We start from the raw sequence: 24587 nt of genomic DNA on the forward strand, positions 1-24587 counted from the left end.
CCGACCCGGGAGTAGGAACCGAACATGGGCCACAATGTGTCTCCCCTTCTAAGAGGGCCCACGACGCCCGCCTCGGAGCCAGACCTTGCATGCAGGGTCCGGCTTGGGTGCTGGGCCCCGCGGCCCTGGAGCACACAGGGGTGGGGCTGGCCCAGCCCTGAGTCAGCGGGCACTGGCCCCGCTGAGGACGTTGTGCAGCCGGGGATTGGGGGCGGGAGGGAGGGGACCCACTGCCTTCAGGTACGCCCCCCCCCCCGCCCCCGTTATCCCCTGACAGTTTTCTCAGGCGCCCTCCTGCCCCGGGTCAGTGTCACAGTGAGAGCTTGTGCCCAAGGCCCAGAGGAGTTGTGTGCGGGCGGGGCCCAGGCACCAGGGACACGATGCAGAGGGTAGGGTACGCTCAGCGCTCGTGTGTCCCGGGTGCTCGGCCCTGCGTGTGGGGCGTGAGCCGCCGGGAGGCGCGGCCTTGGCTCGTTGAAGTGCTGGCTGAGGAGGGGACTTGGCCCACAGAGGGAGGGGGAGCCCTCCCCACCGCGGGCCCATGTCCACACCCCCTGCAGCCCGGGGAGCTCCAGGTGAGAAAGCCGCTCGGTGGAGGCAGCAGCACGTCTCTGGAGGAGCCGGCGTTGGTCCCGGGGCGCCAGCTCAGATGCGGGCGAGCGGGGCCCACCCGTCCCAGCCGCCAGCCTCCCCTGGAGCAGCGCGTGACAACCTGCAGTGTCGTGGGAACAGAGTAAAATGCAAAGACCAAGAGAGTTAAAAATACCCACCCAGAAATGGAGAAGAACAGATAGAACTGTTGGAAATGCAGATACAGTCGTGCAGTTGACCCCTTTGTGGGCAGGCTTTTGGCAGATGGGACGTTGCTGAGGGATGGTGGTCCAGCGGGGGCTGAAGAAACCCACTGCACGCGGGGGCCAGAGGAGGTGGGGAGACGGTTGGTGCCTCCGGTCGGGAGTCCTGTGAACCCCAGGGAACACGAGGTAGATGTGCGTCGAGTGTGTGAAACAGGCCTGAAACTGCCGAGCTGGGCGTGGGCGGGGGTGTTACTTTGGGGCTGGCGGGTGGAGCTGGGGACAGGGGACGCGGACGTTGCCCAGGTATGCGGCCTGCCCACGTCTCGGGCCCGCCACCCCTCGCGTGGACGTCCATCCGCAGCTGGGTGCGGGCTGGGCGTGCAGGCACCAGGCAGTGGGTACCGGGCCGTGGTGGTGGCGGCGACACTTGCGTCTTTCGTGTCGGAGGTCAGACGTGGCCCTCCTCTCGGCCAGCCCGTCCCAGACGGCAGAGGGATCAGTGGCGTTCTGCCAGCGTCCATCCCAGTTGCACGTTCCAGGGCGGGGGAAATGACCAGTGGGCAGCTGAGTGGCCCCGTAAGCCCCAGTTTTAAAGGAGCCTTGGCGTTGCTTTGGGCCCCTGTGGTCAGCGGTGGCCCCTCTGCCCTGGGGGTGAATGCCGTGAGCCCCTCTGGGAGGGGGTAGGGACCACTGCCCTGTCCGCTTGCCCTGGTGCCTTGGGGCTCTCCTCCGGCCGATGGTTCTGGTCTGAGGACCGAGCAGGGCTGGACCTTGGGCGAGGGGCCGTGGCCCCCATGAGGAGGCCGACAGCTGTCTGTGCTGTCACTTGGTTCTGTTCTGAGTCCGCAGGCTGTCAGCGGCCCGTCCAGCTTGCCCCCATCACCGCAGGTAGCCACTGCTCAGGGTGTCCGGTTGCCTCTGAGCCCTCTGCTCCCGTGGGGCCTCAGCCCCCACCCCATCGCTCTGCTGCTGGGGAGCCAGCCCCGTAACGGCATCTGCTGTCTTCAGCCGCACTGCAGAGGTCACCCGCGCTGGTTCTCGGCTGTGCAGGCGCCCTCTCACCTGCGCAGGTGCCCTCACCTGTGCAGTGTCCCCGCGGCCCTGCTTAGCCTCCACATCCCTTCCTCAGCCACTGCGAGGGCCCTCCTGGGCTCTCCACCCAACGCGGACCGCGGTCGGTTCCGAATTTCCAAGAGCCCGCCCGGCCGCATGGTGAATCTGCTCCTAGGGCATTTGCTCCTGGGCCACAGCCAGCCCCCCGACTGGGTCCAGAGCTTGTCAGGCTCCAGGATGCTTTCCCAGTGCCTGCAGCTGCAGTGGGCCCACGCTGTCCCAGCCGCTCAGTCATGGGCAGCAAGGGGTGGGCTGGTCCCGCAGCCGTGGGGGCTCCGAGGACGGCCATCGCGGGTCCAGGCTCCTTCCTTCCTTCCTCCCTTCCTCTCGGGGCCTCCTGGGGTGGCGGGTGCTGCTGCCTTCATGTTGAGCTCCGGGCCGGTGCTCAGGGCCCCCCCTCAGGCTGCAGGATGACTTCTTGTCCCCAGCCGGCCCAGGAGGCCCCTCACTTCCCACCAGGAAGTCTGGAGACTCTAATGGGTGGGCCGAGCACCCTGGCAGCGGCTCTGGTCCTTCGTCTGGGTTCCCACGTCTCCTGAGTGCTAGGGAGACGGCACAAGGCCCGGATCCTCACCCACGTCCTGGCCAGCCCTGCAAAGGGAAGACCCAGGAGCCAGGAGCTCAGGGAGGCCCCCTGCCGAGCCTCCCGTCCCCCTGCAAGGCTCCGGACCTCCACCTGCTCCCCATGGCTAGCGGGGCAGCTTCCCAGCCTCCCCACACCCAGCCCCTCTCGATTGGGTCATCCAGACCTACCCGTTCCCTTTCCTCTGCTTGGTGTCCATCCTGCTGGGATGCTGGGCGGTCAAGCACGGGCTTCTGCCCGCACAGCAGGGCTCGGTCAGCACTTGTTGGACGAACAAATGCAGGAAGGATTCTGAGCTCGGCCGGTCCCCCTCCCCGCCATGGCCCCAAGGGTGGCAGGACCTCCCTGGGCTGGGCTTCCGGGTTCACGGGGCTCCCAGAGCGCAGAGTCTGGGCCTTCGGGGCCGTCTTCCCTGTGCTGACAAGGAGAGCAGTTTATTATCGTTATCTCTTCCATTTTTATTTTCAGAAGTAATGTTCAGAACATCCCTTGGAACTGTTGATTTCTGAAAAGCAACCTTTGTGGAAGCAAAGGCTGCAGCCCAGTTTGATGTTTGACTTGTTCTGGAGGCAAAGCCCCGTGTCCAGGGCCGTAGTCCCGTAGCGCTCAGCGAAGCTGTGTCCCCGTCACCCCGAGGGCGGAGGGCGGGAGACGAGCCAGCGCAGCGGAGCAGAGCGCGGTGCTGCTTGGGGATGAGCACGTCAGTGGCGGTCTTGCTTGAAAGTTTTCTGTGCTCACAAGTCAGTCTAGTGAGAAGCACGCGGTTCCCTGAGCGCAGGTGTCGCTGAAACGCGTTAAACCCAGTGATGGCAGAACGCTCATTCAGTAGTTTGTAACGTTGTCACTAAGGTAATTATCCTCGGTGTCTGTTGACTGTTAGGTGCTGCCAAGATTAAAGCAATAAACCTCATTTAGGACAAATGGAAAAGTGAAAAATTACAAAAATTGCAGTGCAAGGGTTATTAACTCAGTGCGGAAGAGCTGTTTTCTTTCTGACATACAGCTGGCCCGCTGTTACTCCTGTGGACATCCGGGCAGGATGGACAGAGCGTGTGGACTTCACACCAGCGCAGGGGGACGCGTCCGGCGCTGGCCGAGGGGCGTCCTGGAGGAGGGCCCGGCTGGGGCCTTGGTCTGGGAGGGGCTCTGCTGAACTGGAGCTGTGGACAGACCGCTCGGCGGGCAGGCTGAGCCCTGGGCTTGTGGGCGGGGGCTCTGCCCCCCACAGAGCTCCGTGCCCCCTGCTTCCACAGCTCTGCTCTCAGGCCCCAGACAGGCTGGGAAACCAACGTGGCTTGGGTTCAGCGAGGGAGCAGATCGGAGGGCGAGTGAGGACGTGACCCCAGGGTACCCGGACAGCAGGAAGATCCGTGCCAGGCACCCTCCACACCCTTCCTAGGATGGAGCTAGGATGAGTTGTCTCGTAAAGAGCACTGGCGGAGTTCTGGAAACGTCTGTGACCTGCCCGGGCCCCACGCCCTCGGCCCTTCACGAATCGCACAGGAGCTGCCCTCAGTGAGCCTGGCAGCAGAGCTGGGTCCACTCAAGCTGCAGAAGCCCACGTGGGGCCCGGGCGGGCCACCACACCAAGCAGAGGATGAGGGCACCTGGCGTCCGCTCTGATGGGTCAGGGAGCCCAAGACCTGGGTGGGGGGGACAGTGGGACCCCAGTCAGGCCCCTGAACTCAGGGCTGGACCTGGCTGAGCAGCGGTGAGCCTTGCCTGGAGCAAGATGAGAGCACAGAGCCGCCCAGGACTGAGAGGCAGCACCTGGTGGCCCCAGGGTCCCATGTCTCAGCCACCCTCAGTGACCGTGGGGTTGCGGCCTCTGGGAGGAGGTGGGGTGCAGCTTGTCCAGCGTCAACTTCAATAATAACATAGCCAGTTGTTTCACCAGCAAAAGTGAGTTTATTCGGGAATAGCAGAGGAATTGCAGCTCAGTATCTGTGAACCATGGTGGCCCACAGGCACATCCAGAGAACAAGGAAGGGGACCTTGCTTTTATGGGGAGAAGGGGGAGTTGGGAGGGGCTGTGATATCCAGAGCCCATTGGAGGAGCTGGGGGTCCGGAGTAAGGAGGCTTCCCATGGGCTGGGCCGCTGCAGTCTCTGATTGGCTGGGCTGCCGTGGAAGGAGAGAAGTTTCCTTCCTTCCTCCGGACGGCTGGGTGGTCCGTAGAGATGCCTTCCTGTCAGGGGCGTGCAGGGGGACGTCTCTTCCTGTTTGGGGTAGTTGATGATGCACTGTGGGCATGAGAGCTTCCCCTGCAGGCCTGTCCTGACTCCAACTTTAGCTCAGTTTCCTTAATTAATTCCACACCAGGCAGAGAGCCTGCAGAGAGCACATCTGGACACTGGTCTCCAAAGTGAGCTCTAGTCTGTGACGGGTGAAGACACTTCACACACGTAAGCTCTGGTCTGTGGAGACGGACACTCATTTCACAGGTGCCTTGGAAACGCTTAGTTTTGTAAGAGGTGCATGGGTTTAAGGAAGCAGTCGTGCCCTGAGAATGACTGACGTTTAGGAAATGCTGTGTTTTACACGTGGGTTAACGAAGATACGGCTGAGGCATGACTCGGCCACAGCCCCCCCACCCCGCCGCCCCAGGAAATCAGACTGTGAGACTCGGCAAGTTTACAGTTGACTCCAGTGGTGACCGAGGGGGGCAACTGTAACCTTGTCAGCCCTCCTGGACCAGCTCCGGCCCAGTCCCAGGGTGGCCTGCCCTGACCAGACCACGATGACGTGAGCAGGAAAGGCCACTAAAGAGACCACAGGCCCCGCCAACCACGGTCCCCGGGAGCTGAGGACCGCAGCCCATGGGGGACAATGTAAATCACTGTGGCTGCCGTTCCCTGGGAGGGCAGGCGCACACAGAGCGCAGAGGCAGGTCACGTGATGCAGGAGGCCCCCGGAAGCCCCCCGCCCCGCACACGCTCGCCAGGCTTCCTTGGCCCCCGCCAGCACCAGTGGAAGCCCCACCCTCTCGTAGCTGCCCCTGCCCATGTGGACACTCAAGCCGGGGCACCACCCCAGCCTTGCCCCCAGCTCGTCCCATCCCACTCCTGTGCTGGCAGTGTTCTCCACTCTGGATGGGGCAGCAGAAGAGAGAGGCAGCAATCCCTGCCCTCGGTGGAGAGAGAAGCGAAGGTCAGATACACAGCAAGTTGACGTGTGACAAGTGCCTGAAGGAGATGCCCCGCAGAGGCGCAGGGAGCGCTTCCCACACTGATGCCCTCTGCATTCCCCCGCGGGCCTCCCCCGTTGGCTCGTCTGGTCTTCGTGCAGCTGTGAACCAACCTCCTTATAAAAGCCACATGTTTGAACCTTCGGATGACCCCTGACTCTGGCCAATACTCCCACAGCCCAAGACTGACCCTGGGGGCCTCTCGCCTCCCGCCCCGCCTGTCCCTCCCGGAGGTCCAGCAGGGGTGTGGCTCTGGACAGCCCGGCCCACACATGGAGGGGGCATCCGCCAGGACCAGGAAATGTATGTGATGCTCAGTGTTTATTTTCAAAGACTGGGGCTGGGTGAGCGGAGCGGGTGCTGTGGGGTGCCGACCCCGCCGGGGCCCGTCCCTTGGCCCTCGGAGCCTCAGGCCAGGGTCCAGACATGGGCAGGTAGCCGGCCTTGCCCGGACAGGCCTCAGTCTGCGCTCAGCTGCAAGAGGTGTAGCCAGCGGGCACCTGTGCACCACGGGGCTTCGAGGGGCAGTGGGGGGCACACAGGCCCGCCGTGGGAGCAGCGCGGCAGTGGGTGTGCAGTTTTCTCCGGGGCATCCCTCTGACACCAGGACGGGGGTGAGCCTGGGTGGAGCGGGTGCTTGTGTTTCAGATGAGGGTCAGGGCCCGAAGGCCAGGCAGGTGGCCAAAACAGGCAGGAGGGGCTCTGAGGGCAGGTCCCCCCAGCCTGGGGTCCTCCTCAAGCCGACCCTCACTACGCTGTCACCCGCCAGGGCCTGGGTTTCACCTGGGGCAGGGGTAAAGTGGGCGGGGGCAGTGGTATCCACGGAAGGTGTGCGTGGGCTCCCGCGGTTTCCGTGGTTGGGTGGTGCGTGTTCTGGCTCCAGGTGGGGCAGGTGGGGCGGGCGGAGGGGGGGCAGAATGCGTCAGACAGTGGCGGACCCATAGATCGGGAAGTTGGGGGTGCTGTCCTCGGGAGCCTGGGCCGAGGAGACGCAAGACGGGCCACAGCTGCACTCGTCCACGTGGGTGTAGGTGTGCTGGAAGGCCGTCCCGTTGGGACACTGCATGGTTACCACCTCCTGGTGGGCCCTGGTCTCCTTGCAGCAGATGCACGGGCACTGCGTGGCCCGGGCCCCCATGGAGTACCTGCAGACGTACGGCCCTCAGGACCTGCTCACCCAGCCACAACCGCCCGGACTGCCCGGCTCCTGGTTTCTCGGGGGTCGGGAGACAGCGGCCCCGTGCCTGTTCCCTGAGCGCTCGGGGCTTCTCTGTACTGGCCCGGGCAGCGCTCTCGGTCACTTTGAACCCCGACCTTCCCCAGCCAGGCCCCCTTTCTTTCCCACAGCAGCTCCTCTGACTTGCTGACCCTGTCAGACCCCTCCTCCAGGAACCTGCCCGGGGCCCTCGAGCCAGGCCTGGACCCATCCTCCTGCCTCTTCCAGCCCGTCTGCCCACAGCTGGCTGCAGCCCGGGCATCGGGGGTGGGGTGGGGCTCTGCCAGCAGCTCTGCCCAGACATCTGGTCCCCCCGGATTCTGCCTGTCCTGCACGTGGACTCTGACCTTTGGGTGGTAGCCCTGGTGCCCTGCCCCACGTGGCCCAGCCAAGCTCTCCCAGGCCGGGCTCTGGGGCTCAGGGAAGGCCCCAGGGTTGGTGCAGCCCTGTTGGGGCGGCCCTTCTTTCCTTCCTGTAGCAAGCTGGGCCCTCCAGCCCCAGCCCAGCGCCAGGTGTCCGGCCAGGGACAGGGACACGGACACGTGGGGCACCGGGTGGTGTCCCCGTGTGTCCCGGGGGTGGGGGGAGGCGCGGGCCGCTCACCGGGCCGCTCCTGGGCAGAAGCCCTCGCAGAAGGGGACGCTGACGGCGGCCTGGGTGGCGCAGCCCTGGTGTCGCAGGACCGTCATGCTGGCGCGTACCTGGCAGGAGTCTGGGCAGACGAAAGGCGGTGGAGGCGGATCTCTGAGGTCCCCGCCCGCGCCGCACCCCCACGTCACCTCCCGCTCAGGGTCGGGTTCCGGCGGCGGGGTTGGCTTCGGGAGGAGTCAGTGGGCGGGGCTGGGGGCGGGAAGGCGGGCCTCGACTTACCCACTTCCTCACAGGAGTAGCAGCAGCCGATTTTCCTGAGGATGCCCTGCGGGGGAAGGGGGACAGAGAGCGAGCTGGGGCAGGCGGGGCCTCCCGGGGTGGGGGTGGGTGGGGCTTCCGGGTGGGTGGGGCTCTGGGCGTGGGCGGGGCCTCCGGGGCGGGCCTGAGCCCCAGACACACACCCTGCAGCTGGACACGTCCGGGCACGCGACGGGCGTCGGGGTCAGCACAGGGGGCCCGTTCTCAGCCTGGCAGTGGTACAACGTGCAGCTGTCCACGAGGCTGTTGACCCAGGTCTCATTGGGCTGAAATAAAAGGGGGAGTGTGGGGGCCGGGTTGAGGATTATCTGGTGGGCAGAGAAGAGCTGGCGGGGAGGGTCTCTGGGGCGCGGGGATTGAGACTGAGCCCCCCTTACCTGGACCAGCCGGCCGTCGGACGTGAGGCAAGCCGTCTGCACGCACTCCCCGCAGCACTGCCCGGCCACCCTCGAGTACTGGAAGCCCTGGGGACAGAGGGGGGGGGTCACATCCCTCAGCCCCAGCCTGGCTCGTCAGCCTCCTGCTCTCCTTCCCATATCCCAGGGGCCCAGGGCCTCCCTAGCAGCGCCTTTCCTCTGTGAGGCAGTGCCCCTGCCCTGCCCCAGTGTCCCCTCTTAGCCTCACCCCTGCTTCCAGCACCTTCTGCACTTGTGCCCTCCAGGAACCTGATCCCAGCCCTGCAGGTCCTGCCCGTCGCCCAAGACCCCTTCCACCATCCTCCTGCTTCGCCTGAGCTGGAGACCCTTCCTGGACCCTAGGGTGTGGTGGCTGGGGGCTGCCCCAGGGGCCTGGGTCTGCCCAGGAGGCTGGCCTCACCTGGGGACAAGTGGTGTCGCAGGCATCTTCCTCACACTGCACGATCGGGTCGTGGGTGCCCACGGACAGGCAGGTGCATGTGTGGCAGGGAATGACCGCTGGGAAGGTTGCACCGACCTGCAGTGGACAGGGTGAGGGGAGGTGACACTGAGGGCCCTGAGGGGCACCAGGGCCAGGACCTCTCCCCGTGTCGGTGAGGCCCACAGAGCAGTCTCTCCTCTTCACATGGGATTACGGATGTGCCCGCTGGCTGAGCACAGACCAGGGCAGGCAGGGGCCCCGGGCAGGCAGGAGGGGTGGGAGGGTGCAGTCCTGCCCCGAAGCTCTTGCTGGGAGAGCTAAGCTCCCAGAGGCTCTCTACAGAAGGTGCCTGTAAAGGGCCCGGAGCCTCGACTCACTTGCTGTCATGGCGGGAGGGGCTGAATAGGGCTGGGCGTGGGGAGACAAGGAGTGGACACAGGGCATCCCTCGGCGGATGTGCCCACCCCGGACCCGCTCTCCGCCCTACCCCGACCACCTAGCTGAGCCCTTACCCCGTAGACGGTGCCGTTGTAGGTGCACAGCTGAGGCCCTGGAAGGGACGAGAGGGCTGAGGACCTGCCCAGGCAGCGGAAGGAAGTGTTCAGACCCCCCCCCGGCCCCACCCCCACCCCAGAGACTCAAGGCAGCTGAAGGTGGGGCAGCAGCTGTCCTCCGCCTGGGTGCAGGCCAGCTCCTCTCCCGGCCTACACTTGGGTGGGCTCTGGGGGCACGTGCTTCTGTTGCAGACTGCGGGAGAGTTGGGGGGCTGCCTGGGGTGTCCCCGCCCTCTGGCCTCTGGCTACTCTGGTTCCCAGGGTAACAGCTACCCTCGCTGGACCAAAGAGCGCCCCTTCCATGGGAGCTGACGGCTCTCTGCTGCCCTTCAGGGTCCCCACGCTTTGTCACCTCCCCGGTCTTCCCCAAGACCCTGGGTGGTACCAGGGCACACCAGAGGCCATCAGCTTCATTTTTAGGTGGAAAAATGAAGGCCCAAGAGGCCTCCCCACCTCGTGGTCCAGCCAAGTCCAGCTAGGACCCTGCAACCCTCCTCCGCCCTGCAGGCCTGCCGGCCAGGCGGCCTGTGCCCAACACCGTCCTCCACCTGGTCCCCTGGGGTGCAGGCCTCACCACACACAGTTTCCATGCAGCAAGGGTTGTCGGCCAGGGGCCTGGTCTGGGCCACAAAGCCGGCCCGGCTGCATTCCGCGGGCCGGTCCCGGGCCTCGCACTCCACGGGGGCGCACTGCACCGACACGGAGTCTTCGTCACACACGCAGGACTGACAGTTGCTGACCCACCGCTCTCCGGGCTGGAACAGACCAGGTCAGGGTCCCCCAGGGCTCCTGGGTGGTGCCCCGGCCTCTGGGGCTGCGTCCAGCCCTCAGCCTCCCCGTCTCTGGAGCAGGCGCGTGGCGGTGATGCAGCTCACGCTGGGGTGCCCACACCAGCCCCTCCCTGGCCCGGGTAGAGCTGCCGCGCTGAGATGGGGACGCCCGCCCTCCTTCTGCTCAAGCAAGGAGTCAGGCAGCTGTGGGCAGAGCACTCACAAGTTTGGGAAGCCCATCTGGTCCCACGCAGGCTGGGAGGGAAGAACGGGGAGAAAGGGGGTCACTGGGAGTGCTGGGGTTGGGGCCCAGCAGGCCTGGCCACCCCTCCCCCCAACAGAGGCCTCTTCTTCCTGCTGGGGACAGAAGCCCCCGAGAACCCGAGGGGGTGGTCACTGAGGAGGGGGCTCAGGAAGGCTCAAGCCCACCCTGCACTGCTGGCAGAGCAGGGTGGGCGGGCCCAGGCAGGGGTGTGCCCGCCCCGTGGCCCTCCGCATCCCGCTCTGCGGGGCTGGGGAGGGCCCAGGTGTGGGGCTGCTTACGGCACTCAGGCACACAGATGTCCGTGTGGGAGTTGAACAGGATGTGGCCGTCGGGACAGAAGCAACCCTCTGCCAGCCCCCTGCTCGCCGGGCTCTGGCTCCTGCAAGGCGACCAGGGCAGTCCGAGGAGGAGTGCAGTGGGCATGGTGGGGGGCTGGGGTCACTCCGGAAGTCCAGGGTGGGGGAAGGGCACCCTGAGATCTGGGGCTTGGGGTCCCGGACCCTCTGTGGGTCTCCTCCTGGGTCCCCCCAGACCCTTCAGGCAGGCCTGGGAGGCCTGCTGTCCCCACCGTCCTATCCCGTCCCCGTCTGCTGGGCTCACCTGGAGTTACAGGACTTGGGCTGCACGGGGCCACACGGCTTATACACCTTGGTGGGTGGGCAGGTGAGGTCTGCGAACACACGGACGGGCGTCAGGTGGGCCAAGGAGGCCAGGGCCCCCCGCGGCCACACCCGACTTACCACACAGCCCGCTGGTGGCGTTGCGCCAGTCGGGGCACACGCCCCGGGCGCGGCAGAGCGCAGAGTAGGCCTCCAGGCTCTGGCAGAGCGCTTCAGGGCGGCCAGGCCTGCAGCTGTCGCTGACACAGGTGCTGAAGAACAGGCCGGGCGGGATGAGGCCGTGGCACCCGGCGAACACCCTGCAGGTAGGGCCAGTCAGAGGCCAAGGCGATGCCCCGGGGGTGGCTGACCCCGACCGCCAGCCCACGCAGAGGACTCACGGGCTCAGCATCAGCTCGCAGAGGGGTTCCGGGGGACACGGAGTGGAGGTGGGTGTGCTGGGTACCGGCAAGGGGGGGCTGGTGGTCGGGGGCAGGCCGGTCGCTGCCCAGCAGCCCTCCCCGCTGCTGTTGGCGACCAGCCAGGACTGGGCCATGTCCTGGCAGGTGGGGGCCGTGGTGCCGTCGGGCCGGCGACAGTCATCCCTGCGGCTGTTGGTGCAGGTGCCTGGAGGGCGGGGCAGGCGCATCACTGTAGGGGGCCCTGGACCATCCCGTTCTCCCCTTCCATCCCCGCAGCTTCCCTGGCAGCCAGTCAGCTATGAAACACTGCTTCCTGGCCGGGGCAGGTGGCAGGGGGAGCAGATGGGAACCTGTGGCGGGGGCAGGCGGTCAAGAGCCAGGGCCGCCTGGGGGCACGTGCCCGCAGCGGTGGTGCCCGGCCCCTCGCTCCCCCAGCAGGCGTCCTGCGGGGCCCTGCTCACCGCACAGGCCCTCGGTGTTGTAGCTGAAGTGGCTGTAGGACAGCCGGACCTGGAAGACCCGCCCGTTGAAGATGACGCTCACGCCGACGGCGGGAATCTCGATGCTCATCTCGGTGGCCCCCGTCGCCATCACGGTCAGGCCGTTCTTGCTGAAGCTCGACCTCACCCGCATTTGGCCAAACAGGATCTGGGGACGTGACCGGGGAACCCGTGACTTGGGCCAAGGGGCAGCGGCCTGGCCTTTGGGGCTTTGCCTGCCATACGCTGGGCCCCCTCCTTGGCATCTGCACCCCGAAGCGCAGATGCCCCCTCGGGCCTGGGGTCACAGTCGGCGCATTTGGGTCCCAGGGTGCTCTTGGCCGCGGGCACCTCCCACGCTGCTTCCCTGCTCAGGAGTCACTGTGCTTGGGGCCCCAGGTCGCAGCGTGCCCTTTGCCTCCCCTGAGGCTCCGTGGGAGCTGCCCTCTGCGCGGAGGAAGTGCGCTCTATGTGCACCAGGGCTCCCGGGCCTCTGCCGGCCCCTGCCTTCCCTAACCAGGTTGGGACAGGCCAGTGCCACTCTGCTGCCTGCACTCACCAGGCTTTCCTCCTGCCCGTCGGCGCCAGGGGTGGTGGTGAGGACGACGTCCATGGACTCATAGTGGACGCTGAGGGCGCGGGGGCAGCTGGCGGCGGCCTCACAGTAGTGGTTGTGTAGGAGGACGCTGAGGCTCCCGTGGCGCGGCTGAATCTCCCGCACGAGGACGTGGGTGCAATTGTCCAGGAAAGAGTAGGAGGTGCCGTCAAAGGTCTCGTAGTGGGCGTCCCCCCAGCCGCTGCAGGAGCCTGGGGGGTGTGGACAGGCCTCACCCAGTGCCACCCAGAGCCGCCACCTTGGGGAGTCACTCAGCCCCCAGGGCCTCAGTCCTCTCGTTTATGACATGGGTATAGCAGATCGGATGGGGGCCCCGAAGACGCGTCCACCCAGAGCCTAAGAACGTGACCTCCTTTGGGAAAAGGGTCTCTGCAACTGTGATTAAGGATCATGGAGTGAGGTCATCCTGAGTTACCAGAGTGGCCCTAAATCCAACGACAGGTGTCTTTCTAAGAGACGGAAGAGACGGAGAGAGGAAGCCGTGTGATGACTGGGGCAGAGGTGGGAGGGACGCGGCCACAGCCCGGGGCGCCTGAGGCCCCAAGCCTGGAAGGGGCAGACAGGACCCTCCTTTAAAGCTCTGGGGCTAGCTCGGTCCTGCAGACACCTGGATCTTGGATTTCTGGTCTCCAGGACTGGGAGAGAATCACTTTCTGTTGTTTTGAACCACCCAGTTTGTGGTCCTTCATTTTAGCTGCCCCAGGACCCCCGGGGGTTGTAAGATCACCCCCTCCCACGTGCTGCTCCATGGGGAAATCTGCTCAGGACCCCTCAGGTTATGATCCCCTCCTCTCCCTGATCTCAGAAACCCCCGGCTTCCCTTCAAACCGCCAAGCCTGACGGGGGGTGGGCTCAGCGATCCCGGGCATCGGGCACGGGGGACATGTACGTGTCCCAAATGCCTGGCGGCGCATCCCCTCCCCCGCCAGCCCCAGCGGCGGGCTCTCACACTCGCACTCGTAGCTGTAGTCACAGGGCCCATCCCCGCTCCGCACTCTCACGGGCAGGTGCCCGTTCACGCAGACGACGTTGCCCATCGGCTTTGGCCCCAGCAGGACGATACGGTTGTCACCCTCACACCGAGCCACCGTGCAGTCCTCCAGGGTCCAGGACTCATTCACCTGGAGAGGAGGGCAGAGCGCTCACCAGGTGGACTTGCGAGACCCGCCCTCACCGCCGCCACCGCAGCCTCAGGGCCCCCTCGGCCTGGGCAGGGCTGCCCCGCCTCCTGGCTGGGCCGGTGCTAACCAGGCCCAGACCCCGCGTGCCTCCCTGCAGCCAAGCTAGCTGCGGAGGGGTCACCGAGGGGCTGGGGGTTGTGCCGTCACCCTGACGGGCGCCCGAGACCCTGTGCACACGGAAGGGCCTGGTGCTTCAGGGAGGAGGCGGGAGGCACACCTGTCGGGGAGGGATGGTGTGATTGCAGCCGGTAACTGGGGTGGTGGGGGGAACAGAGGCCGTGGTCCCCAAGGGTGAGAAGGTGGGGCAGGTGCCCTGGAAGCGGTCGATGTCGCAGCGCTGGTTGCAGATGGCTAAGAAGTGGCAGCCTGCTCCGTCGGTCTTGTTGTAGATGATGTCCCCTACAAATACAGAAACACTGGGTCAGCCAGGGAGGGGGGACAGGAGGGCATCCCCGGACAGGCAGGCACATGAACACGGCCCGCAGGACCCAGCGTCCAGGCTGCAGGGCTCCACTCACCTGGTAGGAAGAGCTTTCCGAAGGCGTGGCAAAGGCAGGCTGTGGTGGGGCTGGGAGAGGCGGTGGAGATGGGGAAGGTCCCTGGGCTGCCAGAGGTCACCCCAGACCAGGAAGGGGTGGTGGGTGGGGACCCGGGGGCGGTCGATATGGGGGAAGTCAAAAGGGGACCTGTAGGAGAGACACTGGGCAAGCCTGTCTTGGTGGTCATGGGTGGGGACCCCGGGAAGGCAGAGGGACTAGGGGTGGAGACGCTCTCGGTGGTCCCAGGGGAGAAGGGACCTGTCACACGGGTGGGGGTGGAGACCCCTTGGGTGGTCCCCGTGGGGGAGGGACCTGTCACACGGGTTGAGGTGGAGACCCCCTGGGTGGTCCCCGTGGAGGAGGCACCTGTCACACGGGTTGAGGTGGAGACCCCCTGGGTGGTCCCCGTGGAGGAGGGACCTGTCACACGGGTGGGGGTGGAGACCCCCTGGGTGGTCCCCGTGGAGGAGGCACCTGTCACACGGGTTGAGGTGGAGACCCCCTGGGTGGTCCCCGTGGAGGAGGCACCTGTCACACGGGTTGAGGTGGAGACCCCCTGGGTGGTCCCCGTGGAGGAGGCACCTGTCACACGGGTGGGGGTGGCCTGGCCTGTGCTGGGTGTGGTGATGGGGGGTCCGGCTGTGGTCTCGGAGGGCCTGGTGGGGAGCTCTGTGGCCTGAGGGGAGGCCGTGGGGTGCAGGGAGCGGGTGTAGGTGGGAGCCCTAGTGCTGAGCCTCACGGGGGTGGGCAGCAAGGTAGTCCCAAAGGTGGTGTTGTGCCTGTGTGCAGCTGAAGGGACCGTGGTGGGGGCACCCGTCTGGGTCACGGCAGAGAGCCACGGCACCGCGACTGTGGGGCTGCTGGTGGCGGGGAGTGTGGTGGAGGTGAGGTGGGGGGAAGCCGTGGTGGGGCAGTGCTGGACATCATCGCAGCAGTATACACGGATGTTGTAGTTGAAGCACGTGGTGAACTTCCCCCTCTGGTCTTCGTTCCTGCAGACCAGCCCGACCTCCAGGCTGCAGCTGAGCGCCTGCCCGATCTGATCGATGCTCACCTCGGGGTAGCTCTCTGCCCGGCATTCGATCTTCTGTGGCTGCCGACACACCTTGCCACCCGTAGCCCGGATGTTGTCATAGGTCTCCATGTCTCCGCCCCTGACCCCCGAGGTGGGGAGGTCCACATCAAACCACTCTGTCCATTGGCACTTGGGTTGACAACTGGTTGTGCTGGTGGCGGCCCCAGTGGTGGCCGTCGACACCAGGATTCCAGACGTGCTGGTCTCAGGGCGCGAGGTGGACGGCGGGCCCGTGGAGGTGGTGCCCGTTGTGCTCACTGCTGTTCCCGTCAGCAGCTGAGACGTGGAGGTCTGCGTCATCACCGACATCGGGGTGGGCCCCCTTGAGGCTGTGTGATTCGGGAGGACCGACATGGCAGACACTGGGAGCGTGCCTGTGTGGCTGGGCCTCAAGGATGTCACACGGGCTGTCAGTCCCGTGGAAAGGGAAGGTGCTGGTGTGGCACTGCTGGCGGGGGACCTGGTCACCCCTGTGCTCCCCAGCCATGTTGTGTGCGGCGTGGCTGGTGGCACAGCGGTGGTGGTGCTGGAGGCCGTGGGGGACGTGGTGGCTGTGGTAGCAGAGGTGGCCACTGTGGCAGTGGCAGCAGTGGCGGTGGCTGCAGTGGTGACTGTAGCGGTGGAGGTTGTGGCAGTGGATGTGGTGGCAGTGGGAGCTGTAGAGGTGGCAGTGGTGACTGTAGCAGGGGAAGCAGTGGCAGTGGGGGCTGTGGCAGTGTGAGCTGTAGAGGTGGCCACAGTGGTGACTGTAGCAGTGGAGGTGGTGCCGATGGGGGCTGTGGCAGTGGATGTGGTGGCAGTGGGAGCTGTAGAGGTGGCAGTGGTGACTGTAGCAGGGGAAGCAGTGGCAGTGGGGGCTGTGGCAGTGGATGTGGTGGCAGTGGGGGCTGTGGCAGTGGATGTGGTGGCAGTGTGAGCTGTAGGGGTGGCAGTGGTGACTGTAGCAGTGGAGGTGGTGCCGATGGGGGCTGTGGCAGTGGATGCGGTGGCAGTGGGAGCTGTAGAGGTGGCAGTGGGGGCTGTGGCAGTGGATGCAGTGGCAGTGGGGGCTGTGGCAGTGGATGTGGTGGCAGTGGGAGCTGTAGAGGCGGCAGTGGTGACTGTAGCGGTGGATGCAGTGGCAGTGGGGGCTGTGGCAGTGGATGCGGTGGCAATGGGAGCTGTAGAGGTGGCAGTGGTGACTGTAGCAGGGGAAGCAGTGGCAGTGGGGGCTGTGGCAGTGTGAGCTGTAGAGGTGGCCACAGTGGTGACTGTAGCAGTGGAGGTGGTGCCGATGGGGGCTGTGGCAGTGGATGCCGTGGCAGTGGGAGCTGTAGAGATGGCAGTGGTGACTGTAGCAGTGGAGGTGGTGCCGATGGGGGCTGTGGCAGTGGATGCGGTGGCAGAGGGAGCTGTAGCGGTGGCAGTGGTGACTGTAGCGGTGGATGCAGTGGCAGTGGGGGCTGTGGCAGTGGATGCGGTGGCAGTGGGAGCTGTAGAGGTGGCAGTGGGGGCTGTGGCAGTGGAAGCAGTGGCAGTGGGGGCTGTGGCAGTGTGAGCTGTAGAGGTGGCCACAGTGGTGACTGTAGCAGTGGAGGTGGTGCCGATGGGGGCTGTGGCAGTGGATGCGGTGGCAGTGGGAGCTGTAGAGGTGGCAGTGGTGACTGTAGCAGTGGACGCAGTGGCAGTGGTGGTGGGGGACGTGGGCTCCCCGCAGTGGCTGTACCCACAGCACAGCACGCGGATTCTGTAGTTGTAGCACATCTTGAACAGGCCCACCTGCTCGTCGTTCCTGCAGACCAGGCCGAAGCTGACGTCACAGTGCACGCGCTGATTCAGCTCCTCCAGCCTCAAGTTGGGGAAGTTTTCGGCCTGGCACTCTATGCCCTGGGGCTGCTCGCACACGGGCCCTCCCGCACGCCTGATCTTGTCGTAGGACTCGACGTCCCCTCCAGCCTTTTCGGACTTGGGGTAGTCCTTGTCAAACCACTCTGTCCACTGACAGCGGGGCTCACAGGTGGTGGTGGCCGTCGACGACAGGTTTCCCGATGTGCTGGTCTCAGGGTGCGAGGTGGACGGTGGGCCCGTGGAGGTGGTGCCCGTTGTGCTCACTGCTGCTCCCGTCCACAGCTGAGACGTGGAGGTCTGCGTTGTCACTGACGCCGGGGTGGGCCCCCTTGAGGCTGTGTGAGTCGGGAGGACCAACGTGGCCCTCCATGGGATGGTGGGCCCTGTGGACGCTGGGGGAGATGTGAGGAGCCCCACGGCAGATGTTGGGAGCGTGCCCGTGTGGCTGGGCCTCGAGGATGTCACTCGGACTGTCAGCCCCGTGGAAAGGGAAGGTGCTGGTGTGGCACTGCTGGCGGAGGACCTGGTCACCCCTGTGCTCCCCAGCCATGTTGTGTGCGGCGTGGCTGGTGGCACAGCGGTGGTGGTGCTGGAGGCCGTGGGGGACGTGGTGGCTGTGGTAGCAGAGGTGGCCACTGTGGCAGTGGCAGCAGTGGAGGTGGCTGCAGTGGTGACTGTAGCGGTGGAGGTTGTGGCAGTGGATGTGGTGGCAGTGGGAGCTGTAGAGGTGGCAGTGGGGGCCGTGGCAGTGGAAGTTGTGGCAGTGGTGGCTGTGGCGGTGGAGGTGGGGGACGTGGGGGCTAAGGGGGTGGGGACTGTGGCAGTGGATGTGGTGGCAGTGGGAGCTGTAGAGGTGGCAGTGGGGGCTGTGGCAGTGGATGCAGTGGCAGTGGGGGCTGTGGCAGTGGATGCGGTGGCAGTGGGAGCTGTAGAGGTTGCAGTGGGTGCTGTGGTAGTGGATGCGGTGGCACTGGGAGCTGTAGAGGTGGCAGTGGTGACTGTAGCAGTGGATGCAGTGGCAGTGGGGGCTGTGGCAGTGGATGTGGTGGCAGTGGGAGCTGTAGAGGTTGCAGTGGATGCTGTGGTAGTGGATGTGGTGGCACTGGGAGCTGTAGAGGTGGCAGTGGTGACTGTAGCAGTGGAAGCAGTGGCAGTGGGGGCTGAGGCAGTGGATGTGGTGGCAGTGGGAGCTGTAGAGGTGGCACTGGTGACTGTAGCAGTGGATGCAGTGGCAGTGGATGCAGTGGCAGTGGGGGCTGTGGCAGTGGATGCGGTGGCAGTGGGAGCTGTAGAGGTGGCAGTGGGGGCTGTGGCAGTGGATGTGGTGGCAGTGGGAGCTGTAGAGGTGGCAGTGGTGACTGTAGCAGTGGAAGCAGTGGCAGTGGGGGCTGTGGCAGTGGATGCGGTGGCAGTGGGAGCTGTAGAGGTGGCAGTGGTGACTGTAGCAGTGGATGCAGTGGCAGTGGTGGTGGGGGACGTGGGCTCCCCGCAGTGGCTGTACCCACAGCACAGCACGCGGATTCTGTAGTTGTAGCACATCTTGAACAGGCCCACCTGCTCGTCGTTCCTGCAGACCAGGCCGAAGCTGACGTCACAGTGCACGTGCTGATTCAGCTCCTCCAGCCTCACGTTGGGGAAGTTTTCGGCCTGGCACTCTATGCCCTGGGGCTGCTCGCACACCGCCCCTCCCGCACGCCTGATCTTGTCGTAGGACTCGACGTCCCCTCCGGCCTTTTCGGACTTGGGGTAGTCCTCGTCAAACCACTCTGTCCACTGACAGCGGGGCTCACAGGTGGTGGTGGCCGTCGACGACAGGTTTCCCGATGTGCTGGTCTCAGGCGGGCCTGTGGAGGTGGTGCCCGTTGTGCTCACTGCTGCTCCCGTCCACAGCTGAGACGTGGAGGTCTGCGTCGTCACTGACGCCGGCGTGGGCCCCCTTGAGGCTGTGTGAGTCGGGAGGACCGACGTGGCCCTCCATGGGATGGTGGGCCCTGTGGACGCTGGGGGAGATGTGAGGAGCCCCACAGCAGATGTTGGGAGCGTGCCCGTGTGGCTGGGCCTCGAGGATGTCACTCGGACTGTCAGCCCCGTGGAAAGGGAAGGTGCTGGTGTGGCACTGCTGGCGGAGGACCTGGTCACCCCTGTGCTCCCCAGCCATGTTGTGTGTGGCGTGGCTGGTGGCACAGCGGTGGTGGTGCTGGAGGCCATGGGGGACGTGGTGGCTGTGGTAGCAGAGGTGGCCACTGTGGCAGTGGCAGCAGTGGAGGTGGCTGCAGTGGTGACTGTAGCGGTGGAGGTTGTGGCAGTGGATGTGGTGGCAGTGGGAGCTGTAGAGGTGGCAGTGGGGGCCGTGGCAGTGGAAGTTGTGGCAGTGGTGGCTGTGGCGGTGGAGGTGGGGGACGTGGGGGCTAAGGGGGTGGGGACTGTGGCAGTGGATGTGGTGGCAGTGGGAGCTGTAGAGGTGGCAGTGGGGGCTGTGGCAGTGGATGCAGTGGCAGTGGGGGCTGTGGCAGTGGATGTGGTGGCAGTGGGAGCTGTAGAGGTTGCAGTGGGTGCTGTGGTAGTGGATGTGGTGGCACTGGGAGCTGTAGAGGTGGCAGTGGTGACTGTAGCAGTGGAAGCAGTGGCAGTGGGGGCTGTGGCAGTGGATGCGGTGGCAGTGGGAGCTGTAGAGGTGGCAGTGGTGACTGTAGCAGTGGAAGCAGTGGCAGTGGGGGCTGTGGCAGTGGATGTGGTGGCAGTGGGAGCTGTAGAGGTGGCAGTGGTGACTGTAGCAGTGGAAGCAGTGGCAGTGGGGGCTGTGGCAGTGGATGCGGTGGCAGTGGGAGCTGTAGAGGTGGCAGTGGTGACTGTAGCAGTGGATGCAGTGGCAGTGGTGGTGGGGGACGTGGGCTCCCCGCAGTGGCTGTACCCACAGCACAGCACGCGGATTCTGTAGTTGTAGCACATCTTGAACAGGCCCACCTGCTCGTCGTTCCTGCAGACCAGGCCGAAGCTGACGTCACAGTGCACGTGCTGATTCAGCTCCTCCAGCCTCACGTTGGGGAAGTTTTCGGCCTGGCACTCTATGCCCTGGGGCTGCTCGCACACGGCCCCTCCCGCACGCCTGATCTTGTCGTAGGACTCGACGTCCCCTCCGGCCTTTTCGGACTTGGGGTAGTCCTCGTCAAACCACTCTGTCCACTGACAGCGGGGCTCACAGGTGGTGGTGGCCGGGACCACAGAGCTGCCGCCCACTTGGGTCACGGTTGAGGTGGACTTGGTGGATGGGGTCTGTGAGGTGGAGGCCGCCGTGGACAGGAGGGAGGTTCCTCTGGTGGGTGTGGTCTGGGTGGAGGTGGGCAGGGGCTGGGAGGATGGCCGCTGGCTGGTGCCTGGGGCCGGGCTGGTGCTGCAGGGCACGTAGTCGCAGCAGAGGACCCTCAGCTCGTAGTTGTGGCAGAGCAGGGTGTTCTGCTCACTGTTGAGGCAGGTCAGCCCCCGGGCCTGGCCACACTCCACCTTCTGACCCAGCTTCTCCAAAGGCGTATCCGGGAACTGCTGGGCCCGGCACTCGACATGCGCTGGGGCCGGGCAGAACTGGTAGCCCCTCTGCCTCAGGTTCTCGAATGTCTCCAAGTCGCCCCCTTCCATGCCCGGCTCTGGACGTCCACTGTCGTACCAGTCGGACCAGCGGCAGTGCTCCCGCACGCACACGGTGGAGGGTGTGGGGACCAAGCCTGTGGGTGGGGTGCCGGGGTCCCCGTCAGCCTCCTCTGCGTCCTCGCCAGCCCAGAGGAGAGGTGACTCATGTCCCCTTGCCCCAGCATTGGCCCCGGGCCATCCTTTGCACCCAGGACACCTGTACCAGGTGCCCACTGGGTTCTCCCTTGGCACCCAGACCATCACCGGGGTCAGGGGCTCTGGCGAGTGAGGCAGGACCAGTGGTGTGTCTGCCAGGCTTACCCGTGGTGGAGGGCGGAGCCGCAGTGCTGGTGAAGGTGAAAGGCATTGTGGGTGTGGTTCCGGGGCACTCCTCGGCCTTTCGGACGATGGTTCCATTGTCTCTGCAGATGGCGATCAGGCAGGCGCCCAGCCCGTCGGTCGTGTTGTAGATGACGTCTCCATAGGTATAGGTTCTGCCCTCATAGGTGCACGTACAGGCTGGAGACGGACAGGCACGGGGCTCATTCAGAGCCCCCAGCCCCCATCCCTCAAACCAACAGGCCCCCGCTTACCCGCGGGGCTGTATGTGCACTGGAGGCCTCTGGAGGTGCAGTCGCTGCGAGGCAGAGAGAGAAGAGCTGAGGGCCAGCAGGGCGCAGGCCTTACTGTGTGCGCCGGCCCTGCTTCCTGTCCTCCCAGACCCCACCCCCGCTCCGCCACTGGCTCACCAGCTCCAGCAGTTCTCCGCCGTGGGGACCCTGGTGCCAGCATCATAGTAGTTTCCATCCTCGTCGTAGCAGCCCTCACACTGGGCCACGCACTTCATCTGGTCCTCATTGAAGAACGGCTTGCTGGGTGGGCACTTTGGGTAGCAACCTGGGGCGGGCACAGGGCAGGGAGAACACTCCCCTCTCAGGCCAGGTGGTGGGGCTGCCCCAGCCGCCACCCATCTCTGTCCCCCCGTCCCGAGGGTGGGCGTGGGGAGGCAGGAGCCCCCTTGCCCCGCTGCCTGCGGCTGTGCTGGGGTGACGAGGCATGGCCTCCCTGGAACAGCCTGCCCTCACCTTCCGTGCCTGGCAGGTCCATCAGGCAGTGCCCGCGGGGATTCCGGCAGGTCCTCAGGCAGGGGTCCCCGCAGGGCTGGTAGTGCCACTCGCACTCCCCTTGGGGGTTGTAGTAGTCGCAGAACAGGGCTGAGTGAGGGGGAGAGAGGCTGTGGGCGCCCGCCGGGCCCCGTCACCTCACTCCTCCCAGGTCCGAGGGGTCTCAGGGCCTGCCCCCCAAGTTCCTGTCCCCCGCTGAGCCATCCCATTTGGGGGCGACCTGCCTGTCTGGCTTGTACACACACGAACGTGAGCACGTACGCGTGGTACACACGTGTCACGTGTCCTCACGTGTGCACGCGTGCCCGTCAGGCCCCAGAGCTGGCGCCTCATTAGTCACCATGGCCAGAGCCCGACTCACGGCAGATGTCCGGGGTCCGCCAGGACGTGCACACGCCCGCTTCGCGGCAGGCCTGGGCGTAGGCGGCCACGGCCGTGCAGAAACACTCGCGGTCGCCCCCCGAGTCGCAGGCGCACGCATCGCTCACGCAGGCCTCGTAGTACCTGGTGGAGTCGACCTGGGGGGTGGGGTCTGCTCAGTGAGAAGAGCCAATCCCCGGCCCCTGGGCAGCCGGCTCCCCATCTGCACGGCAACCCCCCACCTGCCGTCTGCGACGCGCCCACCTGGGCACCCACCCCCGCCACTCCTCCCTCGCCTCTGCTCGGCCACTCACTTAGCTGTAGGCCAGCCCTCCCCGTGACCGTGCTGTGACCTGTCCTGGCAAACGGGGTGCTGTCTCCTCAGGGTGAGGGGGTGCCCACCGCTCCTCCCTCCCAGGTGGCAGAGACCAGGGCCACCGTGTCTCGCATCTGCCACCACGGGCAGCACCGCCCGAGGTGGAGACTGCTGTGTCAGGTTCACAAAGGACTTTCTGAGCCAGCGGGCAGGGCACCCAGGGTGCGGGCGGGGGCTGCGAGCCCGGCGGGACGCGAGGCCTCACGCAGGCTGGCCAGCGTCAGCCGCGGACCAGCCCCACTACGCCGCGTGCTCGGCACCCGCGAGTCCCGGATCGCGAGACCGAGTCGGTGCGTGGGCCCTGCGGTCCTTGTTAAGTGGCGGGAAGGGCTTCGGGGAAGGCTCTCAGGCCGTGGCAATCCTCCGCTTCCGTGGGGCCCGGCTGGGCTGAGGCCCCCTGAGGTTTCTGTCCGTGCTGGGGGCTGGCGGCTCAGGGAATGTGGGGGAGGACCGAGAGGTGACATTGAGGTCCTCCCTGGGTGGCTCGCAGCCCCGTTTCCAGGGGATGAGGCTGAGTTCCATCAGGGAAAGCAGAGCAGGACTGGGGACGTGGGCACCCGCCTGGCGGGAGGTCCACACAGTGTGCCGTGTACAATGGTCAGGGTCAAGGCCGTCTCCGGAGGACAGGCCTGGGCCAGACCCAGGTCCCTCCAGGAGGGAAGGAGGCAGCCCCAGCACCCCCTCGGCCCACCTGAGAATGGCAGGCACTGAAGGGGACAGCGTTGATGATGCTGCACTGCTTCTGGGCCCACGACTTGCGGTACGGGTTGGCGGTGCAGGGGTCCTTGGGGGCCTGGGCGTCCGGGCAGGACGGGGAGAATTTCCAGCTGTTGCCGAACTCCAGCACGTCGCCCACCACGGACTGGCTCCGCGTGGTGAAGTCGTTGAGGGCGTTGTCATCAAAGTTCCCACACAGCCCGCAGACCCTCCCCTGCAGATGGACACAGAGATGGGCACAGGGTGGGGCTACAGGGGGTGGCCTGAGGGAGCAGCACAGAGCCTGGCCTGGGAGGCGTGACTGCAGGCCACCCTATTCCCCCAGGTAGCACCCAGTGAACTTTCAGGAAGGCGGGGTGCACGAGGAGTCCTGCAGTGGGCAGGAAGGCAGGTGGGCAGGTGGACAGGCGGATAGGTGGGCAAGTAGACCGGTAGAAAGGTAGGGGCGGGCAAGTGGACAGGTAAACAGGTGGGCAGGCAGGTGGGCAGGTAGATAAGCAGGTGGACAGGTAGGCAGGTGGGCCGGTAGACAGTGGGGCAGATGGACAGGCAGGCAGGCCGGTGGACAGGTGGGCAGGCGGACAGGTGGGCAGGCAGGTGGGCAGGTAGACAGGTAAGCAGATGGACAGAAAGGCAGACAGACAGGCAGGCAGGCACCTGCTCCCCTATAGAACCTTAGCCCAGCGGGCATGGAACAGCTGAGTGCAGAGACCAGGGAGCCACGAGCGCTTTCCAACCAGGACTGACACGCCCACTGGTCGGTTTGGTCTCAACATGCCCCTTTGGGAAGCGGACATTGTGCATGGCCTCCCCAGCCCTCAGCAGTCCGTCAGCTGCCAGATTGCACTGCTGGGCCAGGTCTAGGAGTAAGAGCTCTGTCCCTCCCCAAGGGGGTCCTGCAGCCTGCCACCCCCACCTTGTACTCCTGGTGCAGCCGAATAAACACGCTGGTCTTCTGGTCCCAGGACACGACCATGCCACTGCGGGTCTCGACGGCCAGGTAGATGCCCATGTAACGGATCTTGTAGGGCAGGTCTCCGCCTGGCCCCCTCTGCACCACCTTGTGGGAACCCTCGTGGAGGATCAGTTCATAGTTCTGCAGAGGGGCAGGGAGCTGAGGGGCCAGCTTTGGGGCCGGAGCCCCCTTCCCCCCGTGGCCCAGGACAGGGGCTCTGTGGGTGCTCAGAGTCCCAATGCACGGGGCTGGCGTCAGGAGTGAGCCGGACTCCTGACACTGTCTGCAAACTTGAGGTGAGAGGCTGGGAGCCCGCACAGGTGTGTGGGAAGTTGGGAGCTGTGGGCAAGCAGAGTGGGGCGGAGGGCACAGGAGCTGCAGGAGACCAGCCGACCCCATCTCGGGCCTGCCGCCCATGCTTCTGCTGCCTTCCTCACGCCTCTCCCCACCTTTGGGGCGGGT

The 24587-nt window shown here is 65.7% G+C and overlaps 1 protein-coding gene across 1 annotated transcript in view; it reads right to left on the reverse strand.

Moving 5' to 3' along the window:
* Positions 1–333: 333 nt before the first annotated feature.
* Positions 334–24587, reverse strand: part of MUC5B (mucin 5B, oligomeric mucus/gel-forming) — a 37167-nt gene continuing 12913 nt past the window's right edge. The window contains exons 25-52 of the mRNA XM_032641237.1: positions 24087–24266; positions 23145–23384; positions 22079–22235; positions 21679–21807; positions 21343–21490; positions 21187–21230; positions 20915–21112; positions 18131–20688; positions 17221–18071; positions 14047–17174; positions 13746–13927; positions 13297–13468; positions 12291–12538; positions 11714–11900; positions 11232–11457; positions 10972–11150; positions 10832–10901; positions 10510–10610; positions 10190–10221; positions 9771–9951; positions 9285–9389; positions 9155–9192; positions 8622–8738; positions 8183–8269; positions 7949–8071; positions 7767–7812; positions 7500–7608; positions 334–6825 (exon numbers count right to left, since the gene is read on the reverse strand). Of these exons, the coding sequence (XP_032497128.1) occupies positions 6603–6825; positions 7500–7608; positions 7767–7812; positions 7949–8071; positions 8183–8269; positions 8622–8738; positions 9155–9192; positions 9285–9389; positions 9771–9951; positions 10190–10221; positions 10510–10610; positions 10832–10901; positions 10972–11150; positions 11232–11457; positions 11714–11900; positions 12291–12538; positions 13297–13468; positions 13746–13927; positions 14047–17174; positions 17221–18071; positions 18131–20688; positions 20915–21112; positions 21187–21230; positions 21343–21490; positions 21679–21807; positions 22079–22235; positions 23145–23384; positions 24087–24266 (10059 nt within the window). The 3' untranslated portion in view covers positions 334–6602. The remainder of the gene's footprint in view (positions 6826–7499; positions 7609–7766; positions 7813–7948; positions 8072–8182; positions 8270–8621; positions 8739–9154; positions 9193–9284; positions 9390–9770; positions 9952–10189; positions 10222–10509; positions 10611–10831; positions 10902–10971; positions 11151–11231; positions 11458–11713; positions 11901–12290; positions 12539–13296; positions 13469–13745; positions 13928–14046; positions 17175–17220; positions 18072–18130; positions 20689–20914; positions 21113–21186; positions 21231–21342; positions 21491–21678; positions 21808–22078; positions 22236–23144; positions 23385–24086; positions 24267–24587) is intronic.

Source organism: Phocoena sinus, chromosome 8 (genome assembly GCF_008692025.1).
Source record: "Phocoena sinus isolate mPhoSin1 chromosome 8, mPhoSin1.pri, whole genome shotgun sequence".
NCBI classification, from domain to species: Eukaryota; Metazoa; Chordata; class Mammalia; order Artiodactyla; family Phocoenidae; genus Phocoena; species Phocoena sinus.